Source organism: Elaeis guineensis, chromosome 4 (assembly GCF_000442705.2).
Source record: "Elaeis guineensis isolate ETL-2024a chromosome 4, EG11, whole genome shotgun sequence".
Taxonomy (NCBI): Eukaryota; Viridiplantae; Streptophyta; class Magnoliopsida; order Arecales; family Arecaceae; genus Elaeis; species Elaeis guineensis.
In genome coordinates this window covers 134,473,450-134,495,858 of record NC_025996.2, presented here as the reverse complement: position 1 = coordinate 134,495,858, position 22,409 = coordinate 134,473,450, and the positions used below count along the sequence as shown (strand labels likewise).

At 35.6% G+C, this 22,409-nt stretch overlaps 1 protein-coding gene across 3 annotated transcripts in view; it reads left to right on the top strand.

Moving 5' to 3' along the window:
* The window catches only part of LOC105042580 (cleavage and polyadenylation specificity factor subunit 1), a 76,324-nt gene that overhangs the window by 11,657 nt on the left and 42,258 nt on the right, over positions 1 to 22,409 (top strand). For all 3 annotated transcript variants that reach the window (XR_831559.4, XM_010919866.4, XM_010919865.4), the window contains exons 3-12: positions 7,271 to 7,424; positions 11,030 to 11,165; positions 12,118 to 12,263; positions 14,177 to 14,272; positions 14,399 to 14,451; positions 14,652 to 14,783; positions 15,024 to 15,075; positions 15,202 to 15,318; positions 17,175 to 17,309; positions 18,607 to 18,735. Coding sequence is in view for 2 of the 3 variants with exons in the window: in XM_010919866.4 (XP_010918168.1) it covers positions 7,271 to 7,424; positions 11,030 to 11,165; positions 12,118 to 12,263; positions 14,177 to 14,272; positions 14,399 to 14,451; positions 14,652 to 14,783; positions 15,024 to 15,075; positions 15,202 to 15,318; positions 17,175 to 17,309; positions 18,607 to 18,735 (1,150 nt within the window). In the remaining variant the exon portion in view is untranslated. The remainder of the gene's footprint in view (positions 1 to 7,270; positions 7,425 to 11,029; positions 11,166 to 12,117; positions 12,264 to 14,176; positions 14,273 to 14,398; positions 14,452 to 14,651; positions 14,784 to 15,023; positions 15,076 to 15,201; positions 15,319 to 17,174; positions 17,310 to 18,606; positions 18,736 to 22,409) is intronic.

Sequence of the window (22,409 nt, the reverse complement as noted above, 5' to 3'; positions counted from 1 at the left end):
TGTTTGCTTTACTCTTCGAAACTTGCCATGTCCCCAACATCTGACCAATGTAGTGGGCAATATGTAGGGTTCAAAAAATATGTGGCCTTCTTATATTTAGTAGTTCACCAACAATATATTATTTTTCCTAATCAATAACCACCTACACAACATGCTACTCCAATGTTGTCCATAACCTTCTCCATCAAGTTGTGTCATGCACCCTGTTAGAAGTCTTAGAAGTTAGAAGCATTAACTAACTTATGCAAGAATGTTTTTTTGTCATAGCATGTAAGGAAGTTAATAATGCTTCATTGGTCAGACCCAACCAAACATCACACATCAATGTCAATCCATATATGAGCCACTTGTTCTTGTAGGATGCGATCCAATGTTAATCCTGAAACTGTTAAAACCACACATGATCAACCCCTGAAAATTGAAATGGCTGCATCAATTATTCTATTCTTGTGCATTTGCAAATTATCCATGATTTTTCATGGCTTAATTAATTTTCTAGTTTAATATTATTCAAAAGATTTCAAAAGATTTCAAAAGTTCTCCAAGATTCCTAAAAAAAGTGCTAGTTGCCTTAGACATTACATCTGAACTATATTTTTATGATTCTAAATTTTTGTAAATTTTCATTGTATTCATTTGTTGTATTAAATTTAAAAATGCATATATTACATAACTTTTTGAAAAATATGGTGCATGCTCCAAAGAAACATGTTTGAAATATCTTCTGAGATTTCATGAATTTTGAATTAATAATAATTTGTTTTTACAAATAATATTTAATATATAAGAAAATATTGAAAATTAAATTTTGATTTTGGATAAGGTAGCCTCTGATAGGAGTGCTACATATTGTTTTCGGTCCATATTAAGAACTAATAGCTTAGTTAATCTAGGGGTTACTATAAAAATAGGCTTTTATTCGAGATGCAATTAATATGCCAAAAATCAGTTGCATTCCTGTCCAACAAAGACAGCAGATAGCATGTTAAACCTAGAATATGGTATTAATTTTTGGCTTTTATTCTTTATTTTTTCAATTGATTTTTCCCAAAAATATTTTTTAATAAAAATAAAATAAATATTAAAAATTAAAAAAATATAACATTGCATGGATTTGACTAACATCCATGATATATCATGAAATCATGCTAAAATACAAAATTTTGGCATAATGTTCTAATATTTTTTGAATTTCTGTCTATTTAGGTCTTGTAACATCAAAAAAAAAAGAAAAAGAAAATAGAAGTGGGAATCTAGCAAAATGCTTTCATGAACATTAGATCTACCCTCCTTGCTTATCGTTCCACTCTTTCCCTCTTTTTCTCCTTTCTTACGTTGCTCATGGGTGAAATTGAGGGGGAAAGGGCATGGTGACTTTTCCTCCCTCAATTATTGAGGTTAGGGGCTAATCACGGCCATGCTAGGCCCTTACTAGTTTAACCCGATAAGGATTGATTTGCATCTATTCAGGTCGAGACCACAAATTGTTCCAATTTATGGTCGGTGCCAAATTGCATGATTTAGTGGGTGTCGTACCAATCGAATTGTGTGGCTTGGTCAATATGTTAACCTATGTGCCCTATATATACTCATGCTTTTGCCAATATGGGATGGTACAAAATGTAGTATGTATGGGTATGTAATGCGGTATCGGGTGACATGTGCTGAGTATGGTCATTTTTAAACCTTACTTGATGGCTTGCAAGATCTCGTTGTATTGATTTTGTGAAAATAGTATTTACTGATATATGTGTTACCTTGCAATGCATAGGGTATCATAGCACTAGACCTGTTCATCGGGTGGGTTGGGCTCAATCCAAGGTGTAACTAAAATTAGTTAGGCCTAGGCTCGACCCGGCCCAACCTTCGAGCCTATTTTCGAGTCCCGAGCCTGGTACTTGGGCTTTGGGCTCAAATATCGAGTTTATTTTTTTAATCTAAAAAATGCCTTGAAGGGGAGTGGATGGAGGAGGACGATGGAGGAGGAAGGATGAGGCGGGTACCTAGGGTTACCTATTTATTTGGGCCGAGCCAGGCTCGGGCTGGTTTTCAAGGCCTATTCCCAGTTCGTCTTGATTGACGGGTGGGCTCATACTTCTGGCCCAGCACGGCTTGCCAAGCTTAAAATTCAAGCCCAGGCTCGTCCAAAAGGCTTAGGTTGTGAGCAAGCTAATTGTCTAGCATGTGAGTAGGTCTATATGGCACATATGCATTCATTATCCTGGCATTGAAATGACAGTATATTGTGATGTATATACATGTATATGCATGCTTGCTTGCATTTATGTACATACATAGGTATCATGAAATATAAAGTATGATTATCATTTCATATGCATGCATAGAGAGAGAGAGAGAGAGAGAGAGAGAGAGAGAGAGAGAGAAGTGACCAGTGGATGCTAGGTTAGCAAAGGTATCAATGACTTGGTTTGCTTGTCTCTTCATATGTAAGAAAACCTGTACTCCTCCAAGTTCTCAGCTATAAAGCATGATATCTTCATTCCATATGCATGCCGAGAGAGAGAGAGAGAGAAGCAACTAGTGGAGGCTAGGTTAGGAAACATATCAATGACTTGGTTGCCTCTCTCTTCACATGTATGAGCATTTGAACTCCTCCAAATTCGCAGCCATAACCCAAATGTCTCTCAAGCTTGGGTGGTTGCAAGAAGCTGATTGATTAGTGATGTGACAATCATTGCTGAGTTGCTCTTGAGTGAAATCTTCTTCACCTCTGGTGTTGAGGTAGCACACAACAATCCCTCCCAAGATCTTCTCAACTCCACATTTAGGGCCCGTTCTTTGATGGTAAATATCGTAGAAAAATTGATCAACTTTTCCATTGACCAATTTATCCATGTTCTTATATTTCTCCAGATGGGTAAGTTATTTTCTTATAGTAGTATTTACCTAGGAAGTTTTACCTACCTCGAAGGTGGGTTAGTCATTTTTTCCATCAGTCAGGAAAATAACTACTTTATTTTGTTCCCAAAATACCCCTAACCATATAATAATAATATATATTATCTTATGGAGTAATATATAATATAATATATAATAAATATTATATAATATGTTATTAGATATAATATTATGATAAAAAAATATACTTTGTACTATATTATATAATATATAATATGTATTATCAGTATTATACTATATATTATTAGATATTATAACTATCATCATTATATATACTTTATATTAAATTATACTGTATATAATATGTATTATATATATTATTACTATATAGTATTATATATCATATATAATATAACATACTATTATATTATATATAATAAAATTTAGGGTAAATTATATTTTTAGTCCCTAAACTAACATGTGTCTTTTTTAAAAGATCTCTCAACTACAAAAACCTAAGGTTGCGTTTGGTGTATTGCCAGGCAGTAGTAATCTGGATTATTTGGAATCTGGATAGATTGTCAATAATGTTGATTACTGTGTTTGGTACATGCAGGTAATGTTGCAGTAAAATTTCTAAAAATCCTGATTGACATGTTTGGTATGACAATCAAATTACTAGTAATGTAACATCAAATTTTTAAAATATTCTTAAATCAAATTTTTTAAAAATCACACCCCATGCACAATTTTTTTAATTTTTTAGAATAAAAGAATAAAAATATATTACATATTATAGTACATAATATATATTATATTATATACATAATATATTATACAATATATTATATTATTATTATATAAATTTATTAAAAATCACCCCATCAAATTTTTGGACGGCTATGCGTAGTTGCTGGAAGGAGAGGAGAAGGGGGACATGGCGACGGGAAGAACCGCCGGCCCTGTTTCCTTTCGAGCCCTGTCTTTTTTTTTTTGGATCCAGATCCAAACCACAGGTCGCTTGCCATCAGCTGTTCCGATCCCCGTCGGAGCAAGATCCCATTGGAGAGAGATCCGATCGGCGAGAAGAAATGAAGAAGGGCACGGGAAGATCCGTCCCTCTTCTTTCGATGACCATGCGTGGCCATCCGAGCAGGAGGTGGCGATCCGGACGGGGTGGAGGCTCTTCGTTTCTAGTCTCTCTTTTCCGTCGTCCGGCACAGCATCGCCTATGGCGATTGGCAACGCCGCGTCCCTCTCTCTCCTGATGCGGTCGTTTCGCACGATGCCGTCTACAGCGATCGACGCACTGCGCCCTTTCCTTTTTTCTTTGGTGCGGCGTTGATCGGCACGGCGTCGATTACGGTGATGAAACATCACCCCTTTTATGCCCATTAGCGACGGACAAACGGGGATTGGCGGTGGTACGCTGACGGCCATGCTTTCGGGCGGCCGCTGACCGGATTTGGTGGTGGAAGAGGTGCCGGTTTGGCCCTCTTTCCTGCTGTCGGAGGAGTTGGGGGGGTTGGGGGGAGGCACGGGTTTTTCGATGGGTGGCGCCGCGTGGGGAGGGGGGCACTTTTGTCCAGAAATTTTATTGCAAGATTACGTCATGGAAGGAAATCTGGATAGCCACCCCTTCCTTTGGTAATCCAGATTACCTCATGTGAGGTAATCTGGATTACCTGGTAATGTAGATTACCGATCCAAAAAGCATACCAAACATGGTAATCTGGCGGGGCCCTTTTAAATTACCAGCAATCTGGATAGATTGCCAGCTACCAAACACAGCCTAAAGTCTAGTCCTTATACTATTTGAACCATTTTAATGTGGTCCTCAGATAGGTTTTCGATGACTTTTTCTTATCGAAAGTCCAATCTGGCAACCTCGGGTGTGCATGTGACGCTTATGTTGCATTAAAATTTAAAAATACAATTGACATGGCAAAAACAACGATGTTGGAAACCTTCTCTTTCTTCTTCAGTCCTATTTCTCTTTCTTCTCTGACTATCTTCCAGTCTCTCTTCTTTCTTCCTTCTAGTTGAGATGAATCATTGTTTGAAGACATGAGGGTTGGAATGGGAGGAGAAGACGGCAAAATCGACACTGGCACGACGGGAGGTGTTGGGAGGAGGTGATGAGAGGGGAGTGGAGGAGAAGAACTAAGCAAAGGAGGATTGGGCCATGGGGGGAAGGGGGGCTTTCCTTCTTTTCTTTTTCTATTGGGGTTTTGGGGGATGAGAAGAAGAGAGATGGGAGATCTAAAGAGGGGGTGGGTGGGGAGAGTTCAGTGAGATGGAGTGATGAGAGATAAAGAAGAAAGGGTTGAGAGGGAGAGGACGATGAGGCCATGGAGGGAAGGGGGCTTTTCTTCTTTCTCTTTTTTTTCCATTGGGGTTTTGGAGAATGAGAAGAAAAGAGATGGGAGATTGGAGATCTAGGGAGAGGGTGGGTGGGAGGGTTCAGTGTGATGGGGTGGTGAGAGATAAAGAAGAAAGGGTTGGGGGAAGGGGAGGAGGATGATGGGGCCATGGAAGGAAGGGAGCTTTCCTTCTTTCTCTTCTTTTTCCATTGGGATTTTGGGGGATGAGAAGAAGAGAGATGGAAGAGAGATCTGGGGAGGGGGTGGGTGAGGAGAGTTTAGTGAGATGGATTGATGAGAGATGAAGAAGAAAGGGTGCAGGGGGGTGATGGCACCATGGAGAAGGTGGAGGGGCGTCACTTCTGTTGGCTTGCGATGCCAACTTCTTTGGTGGGTGATGGGGAAAGGATCTCAAAAATCGAAGAAAGGGAAAGAAGAAAGAGAAGGTTTCATATCATCCATTTTATCTATGTATTTTTAAATTTTTAATCACTTCAACATTGGTTTCACCATCTATGCAAAATTTGCATCATGTACACATCTGAGGTTGCCAGATAGGATTTTTGGAGAGAGAAATTCGTTGGAAATCGATCTGAGGGCCACATCAAAACAATTCAGATATTATAGGAACTAAACTTTAGGTTTTTGTAGTTCAGGGATATTTTAAAAAAATGCATGTTAGTTTAGGGACTAGAAACATAATTTATCCTAATATTTATATAATAAAGGATATTATAAAAAAATATGGATAAATCTTAGCAACTTACACGATAAAGTAGTAATGCAAAAAAAAAAAAACATGGGTAATAGATACCAAAGTCATTTTCCAATGCATAAAATAGCATGGGTAAATTATTTTTCTATTAAAATGTTGCCTGAGAAATACTAATCTAAGAAAATACAGATTCCTAGGTAAAGTCTTTTACCCTTGAAAGAATGGGCCCTTAATCCATTGGATTTGTTAGTGGGATATATACCAAATGTTGTTTTTCCACTGTTATATTTATGTCCCATTATAAAGGTAAATAGTTGCCAATACATAGTTTTAACTATTATCGACAATTTTGGTGCAAGTGGGTCCGCACATTTGGGTGATATCAATATTTTTGAATTCTTAGTGGTTCCTTGTACTTCTATAACCATAAAGTGGTTTGTCGTAGAGCTAAAGTGTATCTTTAGATTGTCCAACCACTCAAGCCTATTAAACTCACAGAAGGAGAGGAATGGAAAATATCTTATTCCATCACTCAAGTGGCTGGGCTTTGCGTAGTGAGACATAGGAGGTCTACCGTTCTCCTCAATCCTCATACTAATTGTGTCATGGAGCTCTGGTTGTTAACCTCTTTCTTCCCTTTCATTTCTTCTTGCCAAGACTAACTGACTCAAATGAGCTGGGATCAAGCTAACTTGAACTTCTAGAAGCAAAGCATGAGCTGGGCCTCTTGATCTCGTGACAAATGCTAGCCAGGATTATCAATGATTGAGCTGTGTTTGAGTTGGCAAAATTGCTGAGTGGAGCTTGGCTCATTTACACTCCAGCTTTTGGTGATTGCAACTTTAACTTAATGAAATAGTTGCAAATTATAGATGCATTTACATGCACATGACTCCAAAAGAATTCGATTAAAAATTAATTATATATTATATGCATGTGGATTTTGCTGTGTTCTAGATATATACTTAAGCCAAAACCATAACGAAAATTTGGTTACCGACCTAGTACTAAGGTGAATGCAAAAAAGGAGGTATATTCATTCCTCCCACCTTGCTTGAAAGATACTGTTGGTAATCATTGATTGGATATGACATTGATGTAAGTTGGTTGAAACACGTTTTTATCTAACTGTAACAAAGTTAAAGGTAAACTTTCATCCAACCATGGTGTTTGTTTATTAATTTAATTTCTTTTGGCTTTTTATTTGTGGGATGAAATCTTTCAAGCTGTGAACTTCTGAATGCACTGTGAAATTGTAAGAGACTTAGTTTCTTGATTTACTTGACACAAATTTATATTTTAAAATCTATTGTGATTTTTTGGACTTTTGTAGTTCCATGCATTGTTTTGAGGGACCAGATTGGCATTTCCTGAAAAGGGGCAGGGAAAGATTTGCTAGAGGTCCTCTAGTAAAGGCTGACCCCTTAGGCCGCTGTTGTGGAGCACTTATCTATGGGCTTCAAATGATAATTCTTAAATCTGCTCAGGTGCTGTTTTCTTTTAAAGCATCTTTTTGATTTATCTTCTTTTTCCAATGCAGAGAAATTCATGGATTTTGATTGGGCAATATTCTATAGAGGTGTTGTCACATCTTTTCCTGGTTAAATATTCATCTCCCTGGCATGAAGTTGCCTATTACCTAATAGAAAATACCAAATTTCCTGGACTAAGAGTTAGTTATTTAAGAAATATATTTGGCAACAGAAGATGTCTACTGCTTTGTCAACTCTCAATGATATGGTAGGCATACCAGATACATGTGTAAAATTTCAGAAAAATGGTCGCCTTGTGCTTGGTGGTGTTAATTGATTAGTTGTATGAAAGAAACAACAATTCCAAGCATTATCCCACAGAAGAGGCTTCAATTGCAAATTAAAGACCTGGTTTGTTGTGCCAAAGGGCACATTATAAACTTTATCCCACGAAGACTAGTCCTTGTTGTGCCAAAAGGTTTTTATTATTCGGTCATAAAAATGCCAAACAAGTCTTAAAAAATTGGAATTAAAGGAGAATAGTTATTTGGTTACTTCTCATTATTCTTCGAATAACTAATTTAGGGTGTTGGAGCACTATTCCAACTTTATCAACCCTCCTTTATATTCTTGCACACTTTACAAAGTTCACCATACCAGTTTGTACCATCCAGTACTGGGCATGCCCTACTAGACCAGTATTGAACTAAGACTCTGCATGGGGGGTGTACCGAGTCTTGGCACACCAAATCAACTTCCATACCAAGTGTACTAACATTGTACCAGCATGGTATTGGCATGTGGTCCGGCATTGAGATCGTGAATCTTGTTATAAACCCTAATTTATTCCTACTCTACCCCTTTGTCTTTCATCACACCTCAATATATGTTAAAATGATAAATATTATTTTTTTAGGATATCTGCATCAATATTTCACATTATAAGACACAACATATTACTATGCTTAAAATTATGTTATAATGTTTATATTATAATTATATCATAATAATGTATTATATTTATACAATATTATGAGATTATTATAATCATATTATATTAATATTAACGAAATATAATAATTAATCTGTTACAGTAATGTGATTACAAATAATATGACATATACTAATCATAATACTACCTATAGTTTAACATATATTAAGTATTATATGTGCATTAAAAATATTAAGTATGATATAATATTATAATGTAGATTAGACTATTATATCTTCAATAAAATATTTTTTTATATCATATATATATGCAATGTATGGTAATATATTTGTTATAAAATGTGATTGTATATTATACTGATAATTAAATATATAGCATCAAAATATGTGTACAATTTGATTCTCTAACATGAAACTATTGTATATGATATATTTCATAAAAATACTATCTATTTACATATCATGATATTGCTTAGAATGTATGATATAAAATAGTAATAATATATTATAATATGAATAAAAATAATAGTACAATATAATTTAGCTAATCTAACATAATATTATTTGGTAATATTTGTGAATTAGTTATTTATTAATTATTTGTTGTAATTTAATTATTTCACATTTTGATAGTCATATCATATCATTAGAATAATGATACAACTAGTAAATGATTATGTTATCTACTGTTGTGATATATTATTATATGGTATTAAAATGCCAGGCTCAATGTTTCATCTCTCACCTACATCTAGGCTAATATTTTTTGTGTACTGCATCTGCAATTGTGGATTGCTTTAGACTATCTTTTTCTATTGTTACAAATATTGTAATTACAATGACATGTAGCTCTATCTACACCATATTCCTATTTAGAGGCTGTCAATTAGTTCCTCAAACTGACAAAAATTCCTTTTCTTGTATTTTATTAGCCTTGTTAGTTGGTATCTTAACATACTAGAAAGGTGGCTGATATGCTTGTTACCCATCATGCTTCAACAATTGCCTTTTGGACCAGACATAAGATTTTGAGATGATGCCCTCTTGGTCATAGACCTTCAATTGCATGGTTTCTTTCAAGGATGTTAAATATTTGTGGTATTTTGATTGATTTTGCTAGTCACACATTGAGATTCAAATAAGTTCGAACTTTTGGGGTTTGACACAAATAAACCACAGACTTATCATATCCAATGGTTAAGGACCTAGTCAGACTCATTATAGTACTGTATTAGGGGATCCGGGTCTTGGGATGCATTTGGGACGCTAGGTCTCTCTAGATCCCAGCTTGTTCTTGTTGGTATTGGTTGGGATTGAGTGATTTGGTGACCAGCTGAACTGGTACCAACTGGGACAAAGTTGATTCTTAGTGAAAAATAGAAATTGGTGCTTTCTTTGCTTGTCTACTGGGGTTCTTACATGGGAGAGAGGAAAAGAGAGGACAGGAAAGGAGAGATAAGAGAAAGGAGAGGAAGAAGGGAGATAAGGTGCTTAGATCCAGCCTCCTACTTTGATTCACCCTCCTCTGAGCCAGAATAGTCACACAAATCTAATATGCACATCCATCCATTTTTTTGGCCATTTATTGGCCAAAAATCAAGAATATAAGGAAAATCGTGCCAAATTTTCTCCTTAGGTATGAGATTTGGATGTCTTGTTGGGTGGGCATCAACCTAGAACACCATATTTTTAGTTTTTCTTTGTTGTGTATTTCTTCTTTTAAAAATACAATTATGTGGAATAAATTTATTATTAAAAAAATACAGAAACAATTTTGGGAAGGAAAAAATCAATGGTGTATGTATTATTGTTGCTAGATATGGATCAATTTCGAGAAAACATCTAAAAACTTATAAAGAAGAACCAAACAATGAAGAGAAATAAAAAAATGGGGTGTTTTGGTGTTGTACTGGGATGCCAAGCCAACCTGTTTGTCAAAATGGAAGTGTTGTACTATCATACTGATCCAAGAGCAGAGCGGTATGGATTCAGTACTGGAATTGAAACGCTTGATTCATATCTCTTTCTCCTGCCACTCTTTCCATGCATATTGCTCCATGGAACTTTCTGTTTTACCATCATTGCTGATTATGAAAGCCAAACCGATATTCAATTCTGACAGTGGCAGAGTTGTAGACTTGTAATTGCTGACATATCTTAAATATGCAAGTAATTTCTGTCTTGAATTTTGAAAAGATAGATGATAAGGGAATCATGAACAATTATCTGTGGATAACATTTCAATTAAATCTTTTGGATCCCATTTTATACTCTTCGTGGTTCACCATAATTTGGTAATTGGTCATATATGTCCATAATGTGCTTTGTAAGAAGCTCCACTTAACAGCCTCAACTTTGCATTCTTCTGACTCTGGTGTTATTTGTTTCCATATTGCTTTGATTTGTTTTGTCAATGATTGTGGATTCTTCTCATTTGAAGTTGTGTTCATCCTCTGCATTAATGTGTGACATTTTTTAATTTTTTTTTAATATCCATGATGGTCTAATATTGCAAGCAATGCTTAATGTCATGATTGTCATTAATGGTGGTGCACAGGTAATGAGCCAATGTACTGTGTTCAATTTCCTATTTCTTTAATTAAATTTATAATTCTATATTTCTTTTTGTTGTTCTCTGGTTCTGATTTTATAAAAGTGTTGCTTGTTAGGCTGGCCAAGGATTGGTTGGAGATGACGAGCCTGCTAGTTCGGGAAGCACTTTTCCTGCTCGTATTGAGTCATCATATGTGATTAACTTGCATGATCTAGATATGAAACATGTCAAAGATTTTACCTTTGTACATGGTAAGAGAACATTCTGTATCTTACATCTGTCAAAGAAAAACGTATATGAGATTTATATTGAGTTCAATGGTGGTATTAAGTCAAGTGTGTAAGGAACTCATATGGGATTACATTGTTCATAGGAAATTGTCTCTATGTGCAGTTGGTTTCCAGGTGTTATTGCTAATGGAGCGAAAAATTTGTATTGTTTACTGTTATTTATTTATGAAGGAAAACATGACATTGCATGCTATTGTAGAACTGAATCTTTATGTTTTCTAAATTTTTTGAATTCATCACTGGATGATGTCTTAACTTGTAAGGCTGAACTGTTCTTATCTTTTACATGCTTACATTCCTGTTTAACATGACAAACCATAGTTCAGCTCAGCATGCTATCAAAAGAACATAACTTTAGTAAAATTCTTACTTGGGGGTTCAAAATTCTAACATATTGGTGTCCCATATAGCATATCAAACTTCAGCTTTTGCTGTCGTTCTCTAGGAGTGTATATTATCCATATGGTGCCACATGCATGTGAACTTGTTAGAGTTATGGTTTTGATTTTGGATTCCACTGTTTTACTTTGATGTGTTTTTATAGTTTGTAATCATTATAATTCCCAGACCTGACAAGGTAGAATTTGTTTTGCAGAATTGAATTGGCCTTGTCAATAACTGGATAATTTGGTCATTTGGCAGTTTTCTATTTATAGCTATCAGATATGAAAATAAATAATTACTGAAGTTGTTGGATATACAAATTAATCTCTGTGCATGTTTGTTTGCATATATCTTTGCATGTATGAGGCATGTTGGATATACAAATTAATTTGATGGTGGAAATTCTTCAATTTTCTATAAATCTATATTCATCAATCTCACGACTTTTCAGCTGTGATTCTGCTTAATTCTTTCTTTTATCTCCTGTTTCTCAAGCTTTTTAATGACAATTAATTTCTTTTCTGAGCAGGTTACATTGAGCCTGTTATGGTTATACTTCATGAAAGAGAACCTACCTGGGCTGGTCGGATCTCATGGAAGCACCATACTTGCACAATCTCTGCACTTAGTATCAGCACAACTCTAAAACAGCATCCTATGATATGGTCTGCTGTGGTAGGCTTCTTCTACTTGATTTCCATACTATATTCTTGCCTTGGGCAGTTTGTATTGTCCAAGATATAATTCCGATCACCTTGTTTTTTATGGCATCTACTTCCCACCATCATTATATTGCTGGTTGAGTACCTAAAGTAGATGTCAATTTGGTCTAGCAAGTCACAATTCTTTGTCAAGTATAATTGATTATGTTGTAGATAGGGTAAATTTTCACATGTCAAGAAGCACATGCCATGTAGCTGGTTGCAGGGTCACCTTCTGTTTTAAATTTTAATGTTTCTTAACTGACACTGCAGGTGAAGATATTTTCATCATTTTGCATTTCTTGTTTTTCATCAATATTTCTTAGAATCCGAAATTTTACATGCCACTTTGTTATGAACCATGCTGGAAATTAAGTGCCAAATGATAAAAGTTGCTTGCAGTTTGAGAATCTTGTTAATCATGTCTCTTTGCAGTTTGCACACATATGCTTCTTCCATGCGCTTGTGCACTTGCTTGTGTGCATGTGTATGTGCATCTTGCATGCATATGGTGGATGATTAGCACTAAAGTTGTGGACAGTATTTAGTTCTGATTTTATATTTTTTGCAACATGAGAGGACCAGATTTTATCCTTTTTACTATCTTCATTCGTTGGTAATCACAGCTTAGCTAGCTGTGAGCTGTATTTAGTTGGGCCTGTTCTCTTATGGGATGCATAATATTTCCAACAGTTCTCAGCTCTTTTAGATTGTCTTGTCTATCAACAACTCATAAGGAGGGGTGGCAATGGTTGATTGGATCTGGTTCAGGCTGGATTGAAGTGTGTTCAGGTCAAAAAATCTCCCAACATAAACCTGACCATTTGAAATCATGATGGAAAATGTAATCCACACACACCTTTTATTTTACATAAACCTGGGCCCACTCACATACCAATTTAAATATTTGCTCATCAATGATATATAACTTGAAGGTAAAGTAAATCATAGCATGCAAATAGCACAAACAAAAGAAATCATATTTAACTTGCAAGTCATCATCATAAGCACAAAAAATTAGAATTTAGGATATATACAAGTCAGCATAAAAAAAATTAATTAAAATGCCATAATAAGAATAAAGAAGACTATGAAAATTTACTTGTTTTGTGGGCATGAGCTCCATCATTGCTATCATGGCTGGTGTATCTTTGTGCAAGTGAAATTACCACCTTTTGCTACACTTCAAAAATCTGATGTATTTCTGACATACTTCGACTTAGGTGATCCACCAGGTTTGGGAGCTAACCCAAACCCACCCAAGAAATGGGTTGGCTACAGTTGACCCATTTCTGACCGAATTTAAAAAGGCCAACTCGAGGACTTCTATTTCCGGCAGGTTCATATGGGTTGGCAGGTCCGGGTCATGTTTTTCCACCCCTACTCTCCAGCATGATGGTGAAGTCCTACTATGCTTTTCACTTTAATTAATTGTCTTCCATTTTCCCATATTAAGCTCCATCTGCGAACCTATTAATTGCTGTTAGTCCAAATTTATGTCAAATTGCTTCTTGATTATCTCAACGGACATATCTGATTGACAACCTAACGTATCATCTACTAGATGGAGAAAAGCTAAATTTCTTTGTTCTGCAACATTTTCTCTTGTACCCATTGGTGCAATTTGCATTCTATAATTTCTGAATATCCTGTTGGTTGAGTTGAAACTGACCATCATGCCATTGTTTTGTCTGAAAATGATTGTCATATTCATGTTTTAGCTGGTCTCGTTGGTGAAATGACCACCAGAAACTAGCTGAATAGTTTGCATGTGAAGAGAGAAAGGCATGACTGTCAATCTAGTCTTCTCCAGTAAATATTATGCTAACCACAGCTAGTTGGTTACGCAAAAATCTTCTGACCTTTTTAAATTCATGTTTCCTTTAGAATCTTCCGCACGATGCATACAAGCTTCTTGCAGTGCCTTCTCCTATTGGTGGTGTTCTTGTAATATGTGCAAATACCATTCATTATCACAGTCAGGTAATTCCATTTCATTTGATGCTGCCTGTTGTGGTGATAATGGTTACCACCTTTATATCTTGGCCTTTTTTGTTTTGCTTCATTCAATCACTCACTTTATGCAATTAATCTTGATGATTTTTGCAGTCTGCATCTTGTTCGCTTGGCCTCAACAATTTTGCAAATCAGCCAGAGAATAGGTCCATGTCCTCCAAAGATTGCTCATCCTTTTACAATTTTCCTGTTTTGTGTCATTTAAATAAATTAGTTAGATACACATTCTCGTGGCTGATTTTCTACTTGCATAAGTTTATGTAGACTTGGCCATGTTACCTGTATTTCTCCTTAAGAAAATCAAGTTCTTGTTACCCTTCTAATGCACACCATAAATATGTTTCAGCTCAGAGATGCCGAAATCAAACATCAATGTGGAGCTCGATGCGGCCAACGCGACATGGTTGTCCCATGATGTTGCCATGTTCTCTTCAAAAACTGGAGAACTACTCTTGCTTACATTGGTTTATGATGGGAGGTATTATGACCTTATATTTCCTTGACATAGATTTCCTTGCCTATTAAGGACAACAATTATCTGTTCCTCTTGCTCTGTATTATAGAATTATCATTTGCAGTTTACTGAACTCAACACATTGCATTTCTTGTTCCCATACAAAGCCACAATTTTGTTGATTTTCAATAATTATTGAAAGACCATAGGGTTAGTACTGTTGATGGTATTTTTATTAGTCTTTATTTCACCTCTTACTTGCAGAGTCGTGCAGAGACTTGATCTTATGAAATCAAAAGCTTCAGTTTTGACCTCGGTTAGTTGCATTCACTTGATTCATGCTATATTGCAATTTCATTATCTTTCTCCCAATCATCTTCCCTAGGTTTTTTTAGTCTCCTTTTGGCTTTGCTTATAATGCCTTTTGCCTTGTTCCGACAAGGGCATCACGGCGATTGGAAGTTCATTCTTTTTCCTGGGCAGTCGGTTGGGAGACAGCCTTCTTGTGCAGTATGGTTGTGGGACATCCACACCAACAACAGCCAACATGAAAGATGAGGTGGAGATCTGAAATCTTTCTTTTGATTTGGCCTTTTTCATATATCAATTCATGTTTGTAACTTCCCCCCAAGTTCTTCAATTTTATTTGCATTTTAAAGTATGAGTATTTTAAGATCTTTGATAGTTTTGTCGTGTTATTAGTTAGTTTATTGGATATGTATGAGTATTTTAAGATCTTCGATAGTTTTGTCGTGGTATTAGTAAGTTTATTGGATATGTACATCATGATTGAGCTTTATTGTAGAATTCATAGCAATTCGTTAACAAGCAGACATTTTTAAAATTGCCATGGATGTTTGTTTTGTTGTAACGTCTCTTATTATCTGTTCCTGATTTTCATGGTATTTGAGGATCTAGAATTCTGCCCCAAGTCATGAATATTCTATAAATTTCTGTCATCTTGTTCTGAACTAAATTGTCTAGACTTGCTTCATTTTTTAGTAGTTTAATTATTTTATAATTTATTTATTTTATTAATCAATTAATTTAAAAATTTATAGAAATTCTAGAAATTAAAGTTGATCAAAGTATGTAGGTGCTACATATATTTTTCTGACCTAGATAAAAGTGTTTTGGTAGGGTCAGTTTTACATTTCCACCAATATGTTCTGGTGCTCTTGGATGCTCCCAATGATCCACATCTGACAATAATAAAAAGCATATGCGCACTTATAGTATAAACATGCTACAGTCTTTGGCCCTGCTGTTTTTCTTTTTAAATAATTATTTGATTATGAAATATAATTTCATAAAATAAAAGATACATCTGAAAAAAATTATGGTGTTGCCCAACCTGCAACCTACCCAAATTTTCATGCTGAAGGGAAAAATTTTGGCATTTTCTCCGCTTATTTCTTGAGTTTCGCCAGATAAATGGTAAAAAGGAGGATGGGAGATGATATTACCTGATTTACAATAGAAATTTGGCTTAGGAGAGGCTGGATCTAAGCAAGTTTCACTGGATCTTGGCCCTTCCTCTCCCCTACTTACCCTCCTTTTTTGCTCTTCTTTCTTTTCCTCATGCACAAACACACCCACACACCTACTCTCTCTCTCTCTCTCTCTCTCTCATATGTGCAAAAATAGCTAAAAAGGCCTTAGGCTCTCTTGTTTATGGGTACCAGGTCTTTATAAGTTGGCTTTAACTGGCCTAGTCACCAACCTGGTCAATCCTTGCCAAGATGCACCAATACAGAATGGACACTGTGATCTATGGAGACTCAGGTTCTGTAGCCATTCTGGCACAAAGCCATTCTTGTCTGATTCAGGACAGCTGAGATGGAGTGGGATTCACCAGGTCATAAACCCTTGTTTGGTTTAGAGTAATAAAATGAAGTCTTATCTCAAGTCCTTAGAGCTTAAGCTAGTTTGTTCTATATATTATTATTACCACATAGATTGGTACGATTGGATTGTTTTCATTGCTGTTTAAGATAGAAGAATGAAGATATCTCTGTGGAGATGGGGATGTTAGTAAGAGGTTCAGTGCGATATAATTTTTGTTTTCACTTAGCATTAGTAGGAAAAGAGAACTATTGCTAAAATATAATCATCTGAGTACAAATACGAACTTCCTTGCTCTGGATTGGGACAGTATATATTATTTTTAGTCTAACTTTTAATTTTGATTGGGATAGTTTCATGTTTCAGACTATTTTGGTTATGGCATAAGCTTACAGTTGGAATTGCTTTGAACCATAGATTCAGTGCTCATATTAATTATTCTTTACTGATCAATCAAAACTGTATTCCATATGAATTTGCTTTTTGAAAGATAAAAGGATAAAGAATATGATACTGAACTGCTTGTGCTCTAAAAGGAATGTCCCATTGTGTATGGTCTCAATATGGCAGGTTGCTGATATTGAAGTTGATGGCCTCTCAGCAAAGAGGCTACGAAGGATGTCATCTGATGCTCTACAAGAAGTTGTCAGTGGAGAGGAGCTTTCTTTGTATTCAACAGCTCCAAATAGTTCAGAATCAGCACAGGTTTGTAGGCACTCAGTTGCAAAGTTTTCATGTTTGCTTTCAAGCTTTTTTGTTACATTCTATGTCCCTCTGGTGCTTGTTGCATTTCTTAAGATGCATTGATGTGTTTGTTAATGTGATGATAATTGTTTTCCAATAAGCATGTCGGTTTGTCATGTAGGTTTCATTGTTTGCGATACAGTGTGTCAAGATTTCTACCATTTTAGCTCTGTAATCAAGCTTCGACTTACATAAAATGGCTCAATTTGATGTGTTGTCTCTGATAAATAGCATAAAGTTGTATTTTTGTCAAATGATTGCTAAAGTCTTTACATCAAGTATTTTATCAGATTTTTATACTGCCTGTGTTTTCTTCAAACACGATTTCTATTTGTTTTAAGGACTTAATGCCTTATGTTAACATGTCCTACTAAGTCATGATGAATTAGGATCTGGAAAATGATATGAATGTTTTTGATTTCTGAAGTTGATATTTGTTCGAAGTCATTGCCATCAATCTGGGATATAATCTTGCCTGCACCAGTATAATGGGTGGGAGCCTAATCAGAGAATTACTACTATTCAAAATAATTGCATCTTCAGTTACATGCCTATATTCATGCATGCAGCTCATGCTTTTATAAAGGGTAGAGTTATGCTGCTGCTCCATTTGGGGCAATAGCAACTTTGTTCTACCAGGAAATGCCTTTATCATACTTTTAAACTTGGCAGTCGCACTAAAATGCGGTATGTGCATGAGGATGGGGTAGACTTATACTGCTCTGCTTGGAGCAAGTTATCAAATTCCTCCAACCAGAAAATATCTTCATTACAGTTTTGCACTTGCTGAATTGCATGAGAAAGCTTTTTATGCATTAGAGCATCTGTCACCTGATACGAGCAACAACACCAGCAATTTAGAGCTCCTCAGTGCATTTCAGTAATCAGTAGGTGCGAAAGGGACAGATGCCAGCAGCAACATTTGTAGACTTGCTGCAGTTGTTATTAGTTTTACATCTCTCTCTCTCTCTCTCTCTCTCTCTTCCCCTCTTTGTATGTGCATGTGCATCAATTCAATTCAGTAGATGTAATGGGGATATTTTCCACTGGGAGCACCTTGCAAACTTGTTCCAGTTAATTGTAATTGTACCTGCATGTATCTCTGCATATGCAAGTATGGATATACTCATGATGCGCATATATGTATATGTATATGGATATGGATATTGATGTACAAATCTACATGTACATATATCTATACATATGCATGTTACGATCAAATTTTCTAATGTTTGTGTTTTTATGTTGTGGCATGCAGAAGAGCTTCTCATTTGCAGTGAGGGATTCCTTGGTTAATATTGGTCCACTGAAGGACTTCTCTTATAGTTTAAGGATCAATGCTGATCCCAATGCTACAGGAATTGCGAAGCAAAGCAACTATGAATTGGTTGGTTTATTTTTTTTTTTATTGATAACTTAATCAAGTAGGTAGAAGTTGTCTTCTTCATCTAGATCTCCTATATGTTGTAAATACTATTGTTTGTGACAAATTTAGAATTTTTCATCAAGGATTTAAACTTCTTTTAGGGCTTTGGAAAATATTAAATGAACTGTTGATGCATGACATATCTTTTGAGTATTGAGCTGTTTTGTGCTTTTTTTCTTTCTTTTTCTTCTTCCATCCTTTCCTTTTCTGTCTTTTTTTTCTTCTTTTCTCTTTCTTCTCTCCCTGTATGGATGGGTTTGGAGTCCAAACTCATCCCGGTCCCATTTTCTCACAGAAATGGGATAGGATGGCCCGGACGCCCCTTGTCCTGCGAGGACATTAAACCTTGATTATCATAGGACCGTGTGATGTTGTTTTTATTTGTTAGACTAGGTAAAATATTATCTTTTTTATGTTTCAAATCTTAGTTATTGCTTCCCTTATGTGATCAATGAAGTTTCTTCCACTATTTCTATTTACAAATGCTTGAAATGCTTGTGTTCCCTCGATATGGTATGATGTTTATCTGATTTTCTTGGTACTAATATGATTGTATGTGATAAAAGTGATGAAATATAACTAGAAAACAAAGAAATATGTAGTGATGGGAAATAATTCCTTTGGTCTAAATCTTCTCTCTTGCTTTTGCCTTTGTTAACATGATGTTGGTGCCAAGAATTCAGGTCGCAGTGGGACGTCCCGTGGAATACTGGGACAGGATACCATCCCATGTGTCTGGACAGGGTTGCCCTGCTAGCGTTCTACTCCTAGTGTTTCAATTGGGACGCCTTGGGACATCCTCCGTCCCAAGTGTCGAGACGGGACATCCTCCATGGAAAAATCGGGACAACTCCATCCCATAGGATTTAAAACCTTGGTTGGTGCTTATCCTTTCTTGAGACCCATTATTTGCTGCTTATGGTCTTACTTATACCAGAGATTTTGACTAGTTTTGCATGAATTGTCTGATAGTGGAAAAAGTTGATTATCTATTTAAAAAAACGTGGCTAAAATGATAATATATTGGAAAATATAAAATAGCTAAAATAATGCTATATTAAGAAAGACAAAAATCAGGATATTAATAAGCTTAGTATTCTCTAAGTTGCACTATACTTTTGTGCTCGATACAGTCTATAAGATCGACTTTTAATAGAATTGAATTACTTATGACAAAATGAAAATGTGAAGTTTTTTAGTGGTCTACTTCCGCTCAAATTATGAATCCTCTCAAAGGGGATAATTTGGGACTCATAAGGATAATATAGTTATTAGTTAGTCTCCTTGTGACTTATTGTTGTAGAACATGTCTAAGTTTGCTTTCTGGATTCTGACATGAGAGGAAATTATTATGCTACTCTTGGTTATCATTGTGCTTTTTTGTGCACAATGTCCTTATGTAGCTTCCGATTTCTGTTCTCTCATCAGGTATGTCACCATGGTCAATCTGCAGATTAGAAATCAAATCTGGTGGTTTTATATGCACCCTGGGTATATAGTTACATGATCTTATCATTATGGGAATATGAGATCATCATTTTACATATTTTAGGCTACTATTCATTCACTAGTGAAGACTAGAAAGAAGAATTAGTGGAAGCTGTCAGTTACAGGATTTGTATTTTGGTTTCTGATTGATTGGTCTAAGTTGTATTAACAAGATACCTCATATGCTTTATTTCCTAGTAGATTATCCCAGAAATTGATAGATATATGAGCACACAAAAAGTTAGGTGTTGGAAAGTTCTATTGGTTTACTTCGACATGATCATGCATTCAAGCAAAAAGGTGCTTGCTAGTTCAGATTATGGGTTTGAAAACTGTTTACACTTTACAGTTTAAAGGAAAGAGGAATGATGGTGTGCGTAGGGAAGATTGTTATGTATTCTGCATGTAGCCGTTTGAGGGGATGAAATGGGGGAAGGAAGAAAAAGGAGATGTAGACATCAAAAGAGAGTGCTATCTGTTTCTTCTTCCTATTATTTCATTGTTAAAAAATAAAAGAGGAGGGGGGAGAGATATAGGGGAATGGCTTAAGACAAATGCTCTGTGAGCCAAATATGGAGAAGGGAGAGATTTTGATGATGTAGAGAGAAAAGAGAGTGGAAAAATGTGGCAAAATTGATGACAGGTACTATACCTGTGATTTTCATCTGATAGCACATTGCTTGGCTCATCAGGGGTAGGGTCGTCGCTTTATAAAGAAGAGAGTGAAAGCACTTTTAAATAAAGAAATTGGGTCCATTGATGGCCTTATAAATCTGAGTTCTTGTTCTTTTTTAAATTTTAGGAGGCCTTTTATTCAACTTTCGTTGTTCGCCCATATGTGGATCTCATAAAAAACTGTATGGGGACTCATTTAAGCAATGTTTCAAATAGTAATTTAAAATAGATTGCAAAATTTTGAAAAATTTAATCCTAGCAGCTAGTGCTTTAAAGATGATGCATATCGATTCATCATGGGTGTGAACAAGTTGCTTAGTTTAGAATAATGATTGGTGCTATGTTGTTACTCGCATTAGCCATTGCCTTACGCTTTATTGTTGATTGATCAATGAATTCACACTTTCCCATCTATTTTAGTCCTCCAAAGAGTGATCTCCAACCATGCAATCTCATGGCTTATATATTTAGGAAAAATAGTTACCACATGATTTCTATAACAATTTCATAGAATGTCTATTTGTAAACCTTCTAGAAAAGCTCTTACCATCTCATTCGGCAATAATAAGGACCCGGTTTTCAATCTTATGCAAAAATTGAGACTAGTATTAACTTTAAGGGTGTCTGATTTTTTTTTTTTTTTTTTAAAGAATTCAACACTTGGATTGTATTTACAGTTGCTATTTCAAGACAACTAATTAGATTAAAAATGAAGAAAAGTAAAAAAAAATTAATCATGTATTGCGCATTTTTAGGATTTTCATTTCTTGAAACAACAATTGATGTAGGCACACATACATATAAGGTTCGTAATCTTGGTATTGGATCCCGTACTAGTAGCATGTTGCTACGGTGTTGATTTGCCCAATACAAAGGTCGATTTGGTATACCAACACTTGCTGCGCCTCCCTTATCGAGTACTGGTCTGGTACTCATATGATACAATATGCCCAGTATAGGGCAATATCTATCAGTATTGCGAACCTTATATATATTTAAATATGAGCAAATATATGTGAAAGAGCTGATATGTGGGCATCCACACAACTACCTAATAAGGTTGGTCTTGACTTGGTTGATTGGGTCTAGCATCAGTGATTTGTGCCATTTGATGTGATCTAGTGTCTTTATTCTACATACTTTGAAGGAAAGTGATCAGGAGAGCCCTAGCGTATGCATTGTTTTACAATCTAGTGGTAAAAAATGGACAGTTTAAATAACATAGGCAATACATATTTTTTGACCACTTGATGCATAGCTTAGCAATCTCCATATCATCAGTTTTTTTATTGTAAGCAGTTTGGAGATGGTAGGTCACGTCCAACGACTCGAATCTTTAGTTTCAGGTGCCTAGTTGTCCTGTCCAGATTGACCTTATTGGGTTGTTGTTTAGTTGCTCACTAATTAACTTATATATCTAGTGGTTAAAAATGGGTAGTTTAAATACAATGCATTTTTTTGACCATTGGATG